Source organism: Vipera ursinii (assembly GCF_947247035.1).
Source record: "Vipera ursinii genome assembly, chromosome: 1".
NCBI classification, from domain to species: Eukaryota; Metazoa; Chordata; class Lepidosauria; order Squamata; family Viperidae; genus Vipera; species Vipera ursinii.
The window spans coordinates 311,060,796-311,077,468 of record NC_139512.1 but is presented as its reverse complement, the minus strand read 5'-3'; the positions used below and the strand labels follow the sequence as shown (position 1 = coordinate 311,077,468).

At 36.2% G+C, this 16,673-nt stretch overlaps 1 protein-coding gene across 2 annotated transcripts; it reads right to left on the bottom strand.

The window, feature by feature from the left end:
• Positions 1–1,944: 1,944 nt before the first annotated feature.
• NEK2 (NIMA related kinase 2) lies at positions 1,945–16,364 on the bottom strand (the record flags this gene model as incomplete). Of its 2 annotated transcripts, none has more annotated exons than XM_083350307.1 (9): positions 1,945–2,214; positions 7,441–7,511; positions 7,759–7,813; positions 8,848–9,067; positions 9,371–9,497; positions 9,662–9,744; positions 10,665–10,905; positions 13,624–13,841; positions 16,269–16,364. In XM_083350307.1, 9 exons carry the CDS (start codon positions 16,362–16,364, stop codon positions 1,985–1,987), a joined length of 1,341 nt encoding a protein of 446 aa, XP_083206433.1. In that variant the 3' UTR covers positions 1,945–1,984. The 2 variants fall into 2 exon arrangements, with proteins under 2 accessions (XP_083206433.1, XP_083206434.1); XM_083350308.1 differs by having other exon boundaries at positions 1,945–2,211.
• Positions 16,365–16,673: the final 309 nt, after the last annotated feature.

Here is a 16,673-nt window from a genome sequence, read left to right as displayed (position 1 = left end):
TATTTTTTGTTTCATTTTTTATAATTACAAATGCCCTGAAATAGGCATACTATATAGTTTCATGGAATTGAGAAATGAGAAGACACAGTCCATTTCCCTACACTGACATCACTAATTGTAATAACTGGAAACAATGACTCATTGGTGAGACTGTTCTCATTTTACTAAGGGGAATTTCAAAAACAGCATATGGTGCAGCATGAAGGCCATCTGTTAAAAATAATAATAATAATTTGAGCATAGGGCTGAAATATTTGTAAGCAACAACTTTACATCCTGACCCAAAGTGCATTTATTCCCATGTTCTAGATCAGAGTTCCCCAACCTTTGTGGGTTGGCGGCCCAGTGGGAAAGGGAGGAGCAGAGAAAATGTGTGTGCATGTACACATGCACAAATGGTCGTGCACACAACGGTAGCACCAGCATCCATGTGCATGCGCAAGTGGACTGCATGCACCCATGGCAGCGCTGTTGCCTGGATGTCCACGCAAGCAGGACACTAGTACCCGCAAACGTGCCGCTAGCGCCTGCACACATGCGTAAACAGGACGCTGGTGGCAGCACTAGCACTCCCACGCATGTACAAACGGGGCCACTAGCACAAGTGGTGGGTGTGAACAAATGTGAGCATACTCGCCAGCCATTCCTGCGGCCCACTGGCCAATAGGCCGTGGCCCAGTACTGGGCCGTGGCCCACAGGTTGAAGACCTGATCTAGATGGCACAGTTGAGCTGACAAATCTTTATTGCCACCTCATGGCTGATTTTTGCATATCTGGTAATCACAGCTTTGGTTCAGGCTGCAAGGGATGCAAAAGTTAACTCACTTTTATCTAATGAAGAACACAGATATTTCTTACAGACACAATTTTCTGTGTCACAAGAACATTTTGTTTCCTAGAAACAGTCGTGTGGAACAGAGCAACGAGTCAGTCCTGAATTCAAGAATTCAGTAGACCCATGACAGAGATTGGACAGGGGCACCATATTTAGGACACTAGGGGGGAAAAACAACTAGCAAAATTTGAAGTTATTAGTAATCAGACTTTTGGATTTAGAAAACAAAACAATTTAGATCAAGTGTGCCTTCATATTATTTATTATGCACTATGAAAAATAGACACACAAGCCTATTTAACTGATGCTTTCTATCGCAAGTTGCAGAATTTGTACATCCTGACCCCTGAAGAAATCCACATTCTAACTTCCATGGAAGCATAGCTTGAGATATAATTCCTTTACATATGTAAAATTCACATTGACACGTCTTTAACAGTTCTTTTTTCAGCATTTAATATATGTAGAAATAATCTTGAAATGCTTGGGGGTTACAGTTTCTCAAATCTCCAATTACTGGTCATCTGTTTGGAGCTTATAGGAGTTACAGTCTATAACATCTGACAGATAGACTTGATGATGAAACTTTCCAAGCAGATCAGGCTTTAACAAAGCAAGCTGCTTATATGCAAAATTCTGCCAACCAAATGATGACCATATTTTCTCCCTTTAAGCAATTTATCATTATTTCAAACCATGCTTTCAGTAATATCCCAACTCTGAAAAGCCTAGTGGGGATAAAACAGACACAGCCAACTGGCACTTACACATACAAAAATATCAAAACTTAAATTTAAGAAGATACTTTAAAAAAATGGAAAAAGCAGATTTGGAAACCCCATCCTACAATTGTCTTTTCTTTTGATACATAGTAGCAATGTTACATTACTCTCATCTTAATCCTAAAACATCTTCTAAACCATTTTTTTTCTGTTAAAATATTAGTAATTTTTTGGTGTCATTGAGTGCATAAAAGTGCACGATTCCTAAGAAGAGAAATGCTCACAAATCATTAGCTTAAAACATTTTAGAGCTTATTTTTCATCTAAAACTATCTACACAAACCTTTTCATCACAACCATTACAAAAATATACTTTTAAAACACCATCCAAATATCACTACTCTTTACAGGCACAAATGAATTGTTTCAACGCATTCCAAGCAGCTGATGGCTTTTCAATTGGTAGTGTTTCTCCAGTTCACACAGGGCTTGAGCACGCAGATTTGCAGCATAAAGACGCTTCTTCAAGTTACATTTCTTTCCTCTTGATTGGGAAAAATTTTCCAGGTTTTCCTCACCTTGAACATTTTCTTTACTTTCATCACCAAACTGGACTTTCTTTTTTCTTGTTGTAGGGATAGGTAACACTTCCTCTTCTTAAAAAGATAAACAAAAATATACCTTTGTAATATTCATATGAATTTCTTTAGCTATACAATTTGCAAAATATTAGAATTCATATCTAACATCATAGAATATCACATCACAGAATTCACATATGGTATGGCAAACGGGAATACCAAGCAATATTAAATAAAGGTAGGCCATGCCATTTAATCCAATAGGAATAGCTTACTGTATTTGTGAAGAAAGAAAATTTGAGGGATTTTTTTTATAGTTTCTAAAGCCATGGTGAGATCTTTTAGCTCTATCTATCTATCTGTATGTATGTATGTATGTATGCCTAATCTATCTATCTATCATCTATCTATCTATCTATCTATCTATCTATCTATCTATCTATCTATCTATTTATTGTGGAAGAACAGGATTTTTCTCTGAAACTCATTTGAAACATATCTAGACAATATTCAAACGGAAAACAGTATCATAGTTCCGTTTATGTTCGTTTCTTAGCTTTACTTTCTTATTTTCATTATTGTTTCTTTGTAAAAAGAGAATAATATATAGGCAAGAATCAGCAGTGCTAAAAAGATTCATCTTGAAAAAGCTAACACAATCGGTAGAATTATGTAAAATCATTTTGCATAGAATAATCACATAACTCCTTCAATGACAGTATGAGCATCCTTGATCATGTAAGATTCTTATGCTCATCACATGCTATTCTTTTATTATTCTTTTGTATTATTATTTTATTCTTGAAATTCTATACCAGTCTCTGAAACCTATTCTGACAATAGGTGTTTAAATTCATGAACTGGTAATTCCCACAAGTTGGAAGTCCCTTTACCCTAGATTTTTGTTTCCTATTTTCCTGCCCCATTTTCCCAGTTTTCATTTACATTTTATACCAGTACTTTAAAATAAGTTTAATAAAATAAAAATCATGAACTGTCACAATATATTTTTAATTGACATGCCTATATTTTATTTCCTTTCTTCTTGACAGCAGAGAGTATGTGCATACCCATAGCTCTTTTATTCCCCATGGGAAATCGGAGTCAGTTTTCGATGATCTAGATGACTATGCCCTATAGTTTCTTTGGTTTGCTAATCTAAGTCCAACAGGCTGTGTACACAATCACAACAGCTCTTTCGGATATATGAAGTGACACATTTGCTCCCAATCATCCTGTTATTGCTGGTATCACTTATTGAATATATAATGAGAAGGAGCAGTAAACTACTGGTCTTTTTTTCTTGGAAAATTATTTGGTTCAGATCTGAAGGGAGAAATGAGTGAAATAGCAGTAGAAAGTGGAGGATGATGGAAGGATCTAGGGACCATGAGAATGCAAAGGAGGAGCAAGACAAATGAGCTAATGGTCCAGTCCAGAATTGATTCTTGAGTCCAAGTGAAGCATTAGAAAGTAACCCAGCCCAATTAAATATACGTTTGGGTGGACTTTTATAGACTTTAATATTCTGTTTCATTACTTGGCTAGCAATATTTTTCAGAACTCAACATGGCATTTCCTGAGCCTGCCACCCTCACGAGCTTGATATTAACCTTGAGGTAAAGTTGCTCTCTTGCACTTCTACTCCACCTCCAAAATCCCTTTTGAAACAGCTGTTTCCTCCTTTCCCTCTCTAGCTACTTCCTGTGTTCTCAAAGTCTGCTGAGAGTGTCATCACAGAATCTTACAGATCTATTTTCTGTAAATAGGCTGACCTTGGGATTTTTGCAGCCCATACGTGATATGCCTAACCTGAACACCCTTGTTGTTCTTCTTTGAACATTTTTTCAATTCTTTTGATTCCATCTTAAAATGTAGTACCCAGAACTGGATATAATACTCAAAACCAGCTTTTCTATGATTGGAACACTGTTTCTGTTGATGCACCCTAATAATTATTATATATAAGTATTTGTATCCAAATTATGCTGCTCTTATTTACTTTCCATATTTTTCACCTGTACTAGCTCATATTCTATACATATACATTTAATGGTTTTATAAGAAAAAGTTGTATTTGTCTCTATTAAGTTTATTCTGTTATTCACAATCTATTCTTCTAATCCGTCAAGATCAAACTGAATGTTATTAGTCTTTTATTGTATTAATATGCTACTTAGTTCTGTGTACAATACACAGATTTGATTAGCATTACTTCTATTTCTTCGTCAAAGTCATCAGGAAAAAAAAAGATAAAGAATACAAGATTGAGATTTGCAAAATGCCACTCCAGTTCAATGACTAACCATTGATAGTTATTCTGTGAATGCAATTTTGTCATGCTAATCAGCCCACACTTAACTGCCTTGTTAATCAGAATGTACCAGGTATTAAAAAATGAGGCCACCAAGATGCATCTCAGAAGACGCATCTTCTGTGCTTCTACTTTCAGACAGGTCAGGACCACATAACTTTTCATACGAAAGGCCTCCGAGTGGTTATCTCAGAACTAGAACTAAGGGCCAGGACGAAGAACTAAGCAGGATGGAAACTAAGTTTAATTCACAATAATTATACTATAGTTGGTTAATATATTCCAAGCAAGAAGTTTTTCTCTCCTATTGTGTTAAAAATTACAGATATCCAAAGCATGAGGAGATACAATTGGCTTTAAGATATGTACGTATGTATTTAGAACAGCTGAGTAGAGAAAACTGTGAAGGAATAATCTTTAAAACATATGTAATGGAATTGTGGGTGCAGATGTAACTTAACTAAAGATCAGTAAAATGACAGGACAAATCATGACTCTTAACTGAGAGTTTGTTTTATTTTCCTCCAAAACCTAAACATATTACAAAGGAACTAAAGCTTAATTCTATTTAATATTTAGGGGAACATTTAACAAACAAATGTTTGTTTGAACAAATGTACTGTTCCTCCTACTGCTCTAAAGAAAAGATCTTAGTGGCATTCAGGGAGAAGGAGAAAATTAATTTTAACTGTATCCAAGTATCCATCCAACAGATAGACATCACAGATTCCACCCTGACGATGATTAGGTCTGGTAACAGATGTTTACCCTGTAGAATAAAACTTGCTTACTGTATGTTAAGTAACATTTCCATAATTCTAAATAATAAATATGGCAATGTAAAATTTTATTGAAGTGGTATCCATGGATTTTTTTATAGTTTTGCTACACTCTATTTTATTGCATTTGTAATTTTTTTCATTTCAGAAAAGTATGTAAAATGGGGAATGTTTATGATTCTCTCTTCAATCTGTTCCTTTCTTTAGTCCCTAGTCAAGAGCCTTCAGGTTCGTATAAGCACAGCCTCTTGCATCAGCCAGCATAGAAAAATATAAATGTTGTTGTGAAAAAATACTATAGATGTGGGTTATCAGAGAATACAACAACCATAGTCCTTAAGCTTACAGAATACATATCATCCAAAATACAAAATTAAGCAGTGTTGGCTTTTCTTTTTTAGATTTTTCTTTACTATATAGTTGAATAGTTGAGTATATTTGCAGCTGTGCTTCAAGCAGTGTTTACGCTCAGTGTAAGCAGAAGGAAAAACTTCTTTGTATAATACATAGAAAAACTAGAAATTAGGCCCCATTATCTTGGGTACCGGTATGTATAAATTACTAAAAGTATAGGAGAGAATATACCACTCAATGGACTTCTCAAAATATCTGGTTGATAACTACAGAGATAAAACTGTAAAGAGGTCATTAGTATGATTCAGCACAGCCCCCTCATAAATTTTTGGTAACATAGACGTTATCTATCTGAAGTTTTAATCAAAACCCGATAGCAGATTCAGAAAACCCTGCCTCTTAAAGAAATAAATAACTTTACAATAAGTATTTGGTTGTGATTATTTTTTTTTGTAATGGAATTAGTTAAATGATACCATATGTAAGAGCTACATTGTCAAGAAAAATGATTGCTCAGTGACAGGAGCCATCATTATCATTATTTGTATGTCACCCAGAACCATTGTTTAAATATCTTTATTACTGCTATTATTGAATAAGCATTTTGGGGGTAACTATATTTTCTGGCAATAAATTTGTTGAAGTCTACTGGGGTACATTTAAAGTGCCTTGCTTAATGTTAGCTATTGTTAGTTTAAGTTTCATTTAGTGTGAAAACAGGATAGTCCCTCTTGTAAAATTGTTCTAATACAGCACCATGTTCTGTTATTGTTCAAGTGAATTAAGGGCAATTGATATTGAAGAGACCACTGTTTCTACATCAAATTTTTTAAAATGGAATGTGTTTAGCTCCTGGACAACTAAGCCTTTTATTTACAATGGTCTATTTTAAAACCAAAAAAGTTTTCATTAGCTAGACAAGCTTTGAAGCTGTATATGATCAAAGTGGTGTTTTTCAATGGCAGCCCCAAATAATTTGTGGGAAACACCTTTTCAAGTACAGAAGAATTTGCAAGAATGCAATAATTTCTTGTAATCCAGTCTGAAAACCAGCCAAAGTGCATTATTTTGAAATCAGCTACACAGGAATATAGTGGCATCCATAATAATAGTAAACCTTAATACTTTTAAGAATGAAGACCTAATTTTTAAAATCAACACCACTGAAATATTTCATTATCTTACAGAAATCTCAATTTCTTATTTACAAAGTATAAAAATTTATTTTATTAAGGACTAATTTCACAATTCAAGAAAGTCAAGACTAAAACATATAAAAATAAAGAACAATCTGGTAAGATACAAGAGAGGGTGAATTGAATAGCTTATATTTACACAATGTCACCCAAATTTAGTAACGATATGCCAGGAGCAACAGCCAACTTTCACATTAAAAATAGAAACAGAGGTTGTTTCTTTTATGAATATATATTTTGTCTGTTTCTGATCAAATACACAAAACAATCACAACTTGCAGTAATTTTGAAAGGTTTAGTAGAAGTCATAATTTTCCATATACGGAAAGCTTCTTACAATCCTGAAGCATGCATACTTCATGATTTGTGAAGGGCCATTACTGAAACCCGAATTTTTGGTTTCACAACTCTTGAAGCATCTTTTGTTGTTTCCTATGCTTAGAATTTCAGATCTTTAGGAACCAGAGAGCCATGTGTTCAGTATAGGAGGAGGTCTCGCTTTTCTACATAATTCAACAGTAAAGCATTTTATAATATTCTGGGATTATCACAATTCCAGAAGGCTGATACCAGCCATAGAGATAGAAGAAAGATAATGATAGGAGTTTCTGTATCCCTGATTAGTAATCCAGTTGGAGCTTCCTGTATCTTCTCCTACCTGGGCAAGTGGCTGGCAGGAAGAATCTATGTTCCTTGAATAAGTTGTAATTCTTCATCAAATTCTCAGCCCTACAAAAAGGAGTTGATTAGAACAAAGCTTATATTAAAATGATTTCTAAATTAATTCCCTCATTAATCTACAGCATTTTGAAGACTAGCAAATATTGTTATATCACAAATGTCTAGCTCTGTATCCTTTCCCAGCCAAAGTATGTTTCCAATAAAAATCCAGTCACAAAAACCTATGCCAGAACATTTTTTAAAAAAAAAAACTTATTGTAGCAAACTAAAACATTTCAAACATTTAAGAACAGACCTAGACAATTTGTCCTCTGCTAGTCTCTCCCGAACACACAATTCTCGTTCTCTCTCTAGAACAAAAAGAAAAGTATGTTTATAAGATTGCAATTAACTGGGCATTTATTTGACAAAGAGACATATGACATTTCTTTATTGCAATAACACAGGTAGTCCTCAACTTACAACAGTTCATTTAGTGACTATTCAAAGTTACATCACTGAAAAAATTACTTATGACTGCTTTTCGCAGTTATAAACAGTGCAGCATCTCCGTGTTCATGTGATCAAAATTCAGACACTTCACAATTGACTCATATTTATGGCGGCTGCAATATTCTAGGGTCATGTGATCACCTTTTGCAACCTTCTAACTAGCAAAGTCAATGAGGAAGTCAGATTCACTTAACAACTGCATAAATTCACTTATCATCTGTGGCAAGTAAGGTCATAAAATGGGGCAAAATTCACTTAACTATTTCACTTAGCAACAGAAATGTTGGGCTCAATCATAAGTCAAGGACTATCTGTAATAACTTTATTCTATGAAAAAACTACACGCAATTTAAATACTTTGTGAAATCCAGATATTGGTAGAGGCAATATCTAAAGTTCAGATGTAAGCTTTGCATTGTCTTATTTATTAAAAACATATTGTCTTTGCTCAAGGCACTATGCATAGCACACTAGCCTCCAATTCTTCTATAAACAACCCTCTAAGGTACCTTGAACTGAAAGACTCAAAATCACTCAATTTTCATGGGAGAGTAGGTTTCAACCTTGTGTTATCCAACACTTAATGCATTACCTTATTAAACAGTTCAGTCATCATTTGAATCCTTAGACTACAATAATCACATTAGCATTGTGGATGTTTAGAATTTGATTGTTGTCAGAAAGTATCAGTGGACTACTTCAGAACACTAGAAGTCAAATTATAACTGTTCTGAAATGCCATGTTATTTTATTCATTGTCACTGTGTTCTGTCCTTTACTTCAAATCTCTATTTTCACTTTAGGCCTGACAAAGAATCATTTGTTCTGATGATTAAACTCATAGCAGCCAGGGAAGGAATCCCTGTAATACCATATACATTAATTCACTTACGTTCTAGTCTGTGTTCCCTTTCCTTTATAGCTTTCTCTTTCTCTTGCAGCTGTTGTTCTTTCAGTTTTAATTCATTGGTTGGTGTTCCTGAACGTCTTTCTACTTTATCCTGTTCTGATCGTCGCCCTTTCCTCTCCAAAATTTTCACTTGCTCCTCAGATACCAAATCAACTATCAATGGATTATGTAGAATTTCTTCAACTGAAGGCCGGCAATAATCCTTGAAATCAGAAAAATGCATATTTAGCTTACAGAAAAGTTCTTTTTAAAAATGTTAAAGATTACACAGGTGTAGACAGATATATACACATATATGTATACATATACATATACATACACACACACCTGGATTTAATTTCACTATTGGCACTTAGTTACATTGGCACTCACACAAATGCACTTCCTTCTCAGGAGCACCTTTTAGTGAGATAGCGCAAAGGAGTGGGGAATTAAAAGTGGGACATTAGGTCTAGAAAATTTTCCACATATAGTTCCTTTCCTTTTTTTTCAGAAGCCATCTTACCTTCAGGTTTAGCATCTTTGTGATGAGTTCATTCAGCTGTTCCGAATAGCGGTATGGAATTCGTCTGAACTTTCCTTCCCTTATCTTTTCTGCTAGCTCTTTCTGATTAAAAGCTGTAAATGGAGGTCTAGGAAAAGTGAATGGCACGCTTTTCAGCTTTAAATCTACAAAATGGTCACTATTAAACTTCTAATATTTCTAAAGAACTGTGTTGTAAAATATTAAGTCCTATTGCTTGATAGGAAGTATTCTCAAATACATGCTTAAAAACATTTGCGGTACTGTACTTACAACAATGCACATAACTCATATAGCAAACAGCCTAGAGACCAGATGTCAGATTTTTCATTATAGGACATGCGATTTATTTGCTCCTAAAATGAGATAAAATGTTATTAAAATATAAATAATTGCATGGCAATAAAATGGTAAATTAGAGGGAAAACTGTTCTAGGAAATTGATTACTTAGTAGCGTGTAGTTTGGAGAACTGTTTAGCTCAAGGTTCCCCAACCCCATGTCTGTTGGGAACTGGGCCACATAAGCAGGGGCAAGCGCGCAAAGCTCAATTTGCGCAAGTGATGAGCATGCATGTGAAACCATCCTTCCCCCCCCCCGCAACTGCCGCCACTGCCACTCCCAGTCCACAAAACCAAAAAGGTTGGGGACCACTGATTTAGCTGTAAGCAATCCTTAACAGTGGATAGCCTTCCCAACCTAGTCTTTTTCGAAATAGCACTGCCCACATAGGTTTTGTGGATAGGTCCACACAACATGCTAAGTCATAGTTTGAATAAACCACAATGCTATATGAAACAAACCAGAATAATATGGCTTTGTACACTGAGTAAACCCAGCGTATATCTTCTGGAATTATCTACCAGCATGGCTTTGCTTGCTAAGGAATCAGTTCACAGATTTTGCTATCAATACATCTGAGAGAATTCTAGATCAGGAAAGAACTATAGAATAGTAGAACTATAAGAATAAAACTTAGTAAATGATTAACTGAAGCCCTACGAATGTCAGTGGGAATGCTTCAAGTACAATCAGACGCAATGTAGATATCATTTCATGCTCCATTAATATAGTGTTGATTCAGTTTGTTAATAATTACACTGTAGAAGCATCTCCGGCACCATATTTACCCTAAACCTGGATTATACCAGCACAAAAGCAGATTTGAAATTCCAAAAAAACACTCTCTTCAGTCACTCATTACCTTTCAATTTATTATAAATTGACCATACTAAAGTAGAACCAAACTAATCTGACAAAGTTTGAAGGACACTTACCGGAGACATATAATACGGTGTACCAACGAATGTTTTTGCAAAACTGGTATCATGATGAAGTATTCTAGCCAGGCCAAAGTCACCAAGCTTCACATTTTTCTTCCCATCAAGGAAAATATTTGCCGGCTTCAAGTCTCGGTGGAGCACAGTGTGACCACCATTACTCCGCCTGTGGCACTCTTTCAGGGCCAAAGTTAATTGAGTAAGGACTCGCAGAACAAAGGCTTCATCCAGATAATGTCTTTTGAAAGAGGAAAAGGTTGTTTTAAGCACTTTTAGACTAAACTTTTTTCATTAAATCAATTCTCAAAGTGGTATACTGTAGAATGTGATTTAAGAATAAGATACTTTAGAGCAGGGGTGTCAAACTCACAACATCACGTGACGTGTCACGACATATCGTGACTTTTTTCCCATTGCTGGCAATGGGATGGGCGTGGTTTCATTATGATACATCCAGCCGGTAGGCCGGCAGTTTGACACTCCTGCTTTACAGGCTCTTTAAAGTTGAGAGACTTTTTACCTGAACAGCTTAAGTCCTGAGCCAAAAAATAAATTTTATTGTTTTGCATATAATCCTCCCACATACTCTTTTAATTGCTCCCAGAAGAAATGTAAAATTTATACTAATTCATATAAAACAAAACACTGAAAATGGGCAAAACTGGCTCTTTAATCCTAAAGGAATGCAGTGAATTTGCATTCTGAATACAGTATAAGGAATAGTTTCACAGGACTCCATTTTCTGGTGTTTACAAGCCTTTTTGAAAATTATTTTTAATAAATATTGGTTTGATTAACTTCTTGTTCTCTTGTATTCTGACTTCTAATTCTGATTTTTTCACATTTTACATTATTCATTCCTTATTTTTTTATTTGTACCAGACAAGGACAGAATAAATTCTTGTAGTTACTAATCTTCTCTAAACAGTTCAACAGGAATTCTATCTCCCCCTTCCTAATCTCTTGTAAATACTTCAGAGGCAAAGGTTTGCAAGATTTATGTAAGATAAGATACAGCAAGAATCTATTTTATTATCTAAATCTAGTTGTAAAGGAAAAAAAATCCCCAACTCTCACCCAAATTCAAGAAACAGACTTTTCTCAGTTGTAGAGATGTTTCTCTCAGAAATGTGAATACAAGCTAAATCTGACTATCTGTTTGGAATCTTCTTTGGAAAGAAAATAATTGTCTGTTGGGGAAGATCCATTTTTACCTTTTTCAACTTTCACACAAAGAGATTTCTTGGAGTCCTCTTTGCTTGAGGATCAGGACATTTGCCCCAGCATACAAAATTCTGGATTATTAACAAACTTTTATCTATTCTGTCCATACGCTATTATGTATCCTCACTGCCCCTTTTTTGGGACTGTTGTTTGAAGATTATGCTGATGATTTTCAATGTCATCTTACATTAGTTCAGATTTAAAGGAAAGATGCAAGGTCAAAAGGATTTTGATTTGTATTTTACTTTAAAACACTGAAAGACATGTTGCATAATAGAGCCAGATATCATTACTGGCTGGTATAAATAAATATATATATAAAATTTTGTAAATGTAAACTTGCATTTAAGTTTTGTTTTGCATCCTCTATTAACCTGTGTGTAAATTTAAGTCAAAGTATGTGGAGGTAGGAGCAAAGAATTGGGTAAAATACTTCAAATAGAGAACTACAGAAATAATTGCTTAACTTATAAATTATTTTATAAGCCAAAAGTTTTAGGAACCAATATTTGAATTTAAACATATCCTGCCATATTATAAAAAATAATCAGACCAAATACAAGTGCATGAATTTAAAAATAATGACACTACAAAAATATTTGTATTCTGTCATGAAAGTTGTCTCAAACTCTTGAAATTTCAGTGGTTGATTACTCTCAATATGCATAATTTAAATAAATTAGAGTACTCCCAGATGAGTCTTTTTTTGTGTGATATAAAATTAGGACTTCTCCATTCAAACAATATTGTGATGTGATCAGAATCTTCTAAGTTGCCAATCTTTCCAGCTTTGCAGACCTGGGGGAGTGGGGGGGAAAGGGATGGTTCTGCATGAGTGGTGGGCAAGCAAATGCATGCAGCTCCATTTGCGCAAGCAGGCGAGTGCACCTGCCACTTGCATAAATTGAGCTGAGTGCGCACACGTGTTCACCCACTTCCGTGCCATGGTTCCAAACGGGCCACAGTCTACTATTGGGTCGCAGATTGGGGGTTGGGGACTCCTGTTTTAAGTGGAATCTTTTTATATCTCATTTTTCCATGGACTTAATTTTAATCTCGACAGAGCTGCTTTCTAATAGTCATTGGAGAAGGAGGGCTGCACAGGAATTCAACACTTATTGTTAAATAACTTTAATTAGCTATTTTAATTTTGGTTATTATAAACCACTGAAGAGTTGCAAAAAAAAGATACAAGGAAGATATCAGTAAACAATATAACTCAGTCTTAAGTACAGGTAGTCCTTGTTTTACAACAGTTCATTTAATGACCATTCAAAGTTACAATGGCATTAAAAAATAATCTTATTCATATTTACAACCGTTGCAGCATGCCTGTGGTCATGTGATCAAAATTCAGCTGCTTTGCAACTGACTCATATTTATGATGGTTGCAATGTCCCAAGGTCATATGACCTTCTGACAAGCAAAGTCAATGGGGAGGCCAGATTCACTTTACAACCGTGTTACCAACTTAACTACAGTGATTCACTTAACAACTGTGTCAGGAAAGGTCATTAAATGGGGCAAAATTCACTTGAATGTCTCACTTAGCAACACAAATTTTGGGCTCAATTGTGGTCATAAGTCAAGGACTAACTGTATATATGCTACAATAAGAAGGGTTAGAAAGACGTCTGATATGCAGAAGGGCTCTAAATGACAATGATGATTAATTCCAACATACATTCTAGAACCAACATAACATTCCAAATAATCCAGAGTTTTTACGTGCCTTTCTTTTGTACATTTTGCAATTAACGTAGCCAAGTCTCCACCTTCACAATATTCCATCAAAATATAAAGTGTCGTATTTGTCCTGTCAATTATACGATCATAATAACGAACAATATTTGGATGTTTCAATTCACGAAGTAAGTTCACTTCAGAAACAAGCATTTGTTTTTCAGATTCTGTCATAGATCCATAGTCCAGCTCTTTCCAGACTAAAACCTGAAAGAAGACAAATAAGCCATTTCTAAACTATGAAAATATATATTTTAAAAAATGATTAAATAGCACAGTCATTTGGAGTGAAGCCCAGTAACTAAAAAAAAAAATTAAGCCAAGAATTAGGAAACTGTATCTCATGCCTCACTTGAAACGAACATCCTAACCCTCCATTTTTATAATATCGAGAGATATTTGGTATTGGTATTTTAGGAGTACAATCCAGGCTTTCCCTCATAAAGAGTCTTGCCTTGTTAAATATAGGAATATACTGCCTCTGGTAGGAGGCTGTAAATTCTGTCAGTTCTAATCAGGAATAAGGATAACAAACACTTTTATGCCATAATGATCCAAGGAGAAGCAGATAGCAAGGCCTTCCACTATATCCCACTGAAGCTATGTAATTAAGGAGAACAATAGACCTTAGTAAGGGTTTAAAAACATATAATTTCCCAAACTAGTCACAAATATCCTAAGCCTGTTTGTGCCACAAACATCCAAGTAGAAACAAAGCATCCTAAACGGAGTGAGATTTCAAAGCAACATTTCTTAAACTATACTCCCCAAAACCCATGCTTTCTGAACAATTTAGGATAACCCCAAGAACCAATAGGTTTTGTGGTTTTCAGTCTGCTCAGTTTCACTCACCAAGCAGATATTCTTGTCAATGAACAAAGAGACCTTAGCAGATCTATCCTCAAATATCACATTGAACAACTGGAGGGGGAGATCAGTAAAAGACTATTTGGGTGAAAATTCACAAATAAAAATGAAGCTTTTAAGTAAACAGGTCCATAATACCCACAACCACACTATTAACTTTTAGGAAGGTTGTAAAAGCCATCCTATTCCTAAGAGAATCAGGCGGGTAAGGGGTACAATGGATGACCTTTTAAAACATGATCATATGATTTAGTTTATTTCTGTATTGTTGATTTCACCAGATTTACTGCTTTATATATAACCATAACCATCCAAATATAGAATAACTAACATTCCATAAAAACCCTCACATAGCAATGACTTCCCGACAGCATCTTTATACTGCTTAAACTCTTGTCATTACCTTTAAGTGGGCAAAACAGTGTATGTAGGGTAGCAATTTTTGAACCAAGGTACCTCAAATAGGCTAATTTAAAGAATGCATTCAAAATCCAGATCCCATGACTCCCAAGAGAATGACATTTGGGGAAGTTGTGGCTGCCTCAATGGTAGTGGCTACTGCTACGATCAGGTTCCCACTAGGATACTCAATGGAAAAGCCAGCAGGAAATCAGAAATCATTCCTGCTCCTACTGCTTTATCTGTCTTTGGCCACTCTTGTTTCTCTGCTTACATAAATAATTATCTCCAAACCCATAACACAACAGGGTATTGGTTGTCTATTGAAATAGATGCACTAAATAGATTTACTAAATAATTTTATATGGCTGCCCAACTCACACTCCAGGAGTGTACAACATTAAAGACCTACATCTAGATTGTAAATATTTTAAATGTCTTCTGAAAGGCCATCAGATTTATTTTGTTTTAATGTGTTTATTGCAGAATTACTAAGGCAAACCTTGCTAGTCACAAGACCATATTCCTATTATATAAAACATGTAGGCTGTCCAGCAGTAAAATCCAATTTTTAAGTATGGCCATGGCCAGACTAATATGGGAAATATTTTCTTAGCACACATATCCTGGCCCATTAAAACCTCAAAAAATCCAATTTAATTGTAATTGTCAAAGGAACGCTATGGGTACATTTAAGGATAGCTTCTGGAAGTGGCTTTAGCACTTCAGAACATGTATCCCAGGCCAAAAGCATTAGAACCCAGAATTCATGTTGATTGAATGTGATTTTAAAAAAACCCACCTACCTATACATCACCATATTGTTAATTAAAATATAAAGCAAATTCAACTTCCAGAAAAATTTTGGGAGTTGTTCTTCTCTTTGTGCAAGGCCAACTTCAAAACTGCTTCACTTTAGGAGTTGCAAGGTGTTGTCAGGCTTCCAGGTGAGCAACTAAAACCACCTGCGGACTAGCTAGCGAGGTAGCGTTTCTGGCTGTCTCAACCTCTCCTCAAATGGCTGCTGGAGTTAATACATTGAATCACAAGCTAGCCAATTACATTTTAGCCTAGAATAATGTGTGAACTGAAAACCTATGCCGTAGCTTCGCATATCGTGCAGTTCTGCAACCGCACCGTACTTAAGGTAACCACAAGCGCAGAGCCCGACGCCCGCCTCTCAAGGAGTCTCCAGGCTTCAGGGAGAACGGACATGGGATCCTTGCGCCGTGCAACGGATTGCGAGGACTGACCTTCCCCGCGCAGGAGGGGCGGAAGAAGAGGCTCCGCGGAGCTTAGGTGCACCCGGCGTGCGGGCCAGCAACGCCAAGTGCCAGGGGACCGTTGCCCGAGGGCATCTCCGCTCACCTTGCCGTCCGCCCTCCGCCGCACCTTCTGGCATCTGCCGTATGAACCGGCACCGATGGTGAGGAGTACTTCGTAATCCTCGGGGCGGCTCGGCATCCTCGCCGCCTCCAATATTCGACAGACCCCTTAAACAGTGAACACGCCGTTTCGCCACGGAAGCTGTTTAAAACGCGCCGCGCCTGCAGCCGATTGGTCTGGCTTGGCGGCTCCGCCCAAATCTCACCGTCCGGTTTTCGATTGGCTCCTGTGACTACGTGCTGGACGCGCCGCGCAACGGTTGCTTCTGCAGTTGCTAGGCGACCACAATTAACGGCGGTTTAGGGCAGCGCGAGAAACAGGTAGAGATCGTTCGGATTGGCTCTCCGCGCCCCGCCTCTCTCTTAACCTGATGCTTTGATGGTGGTC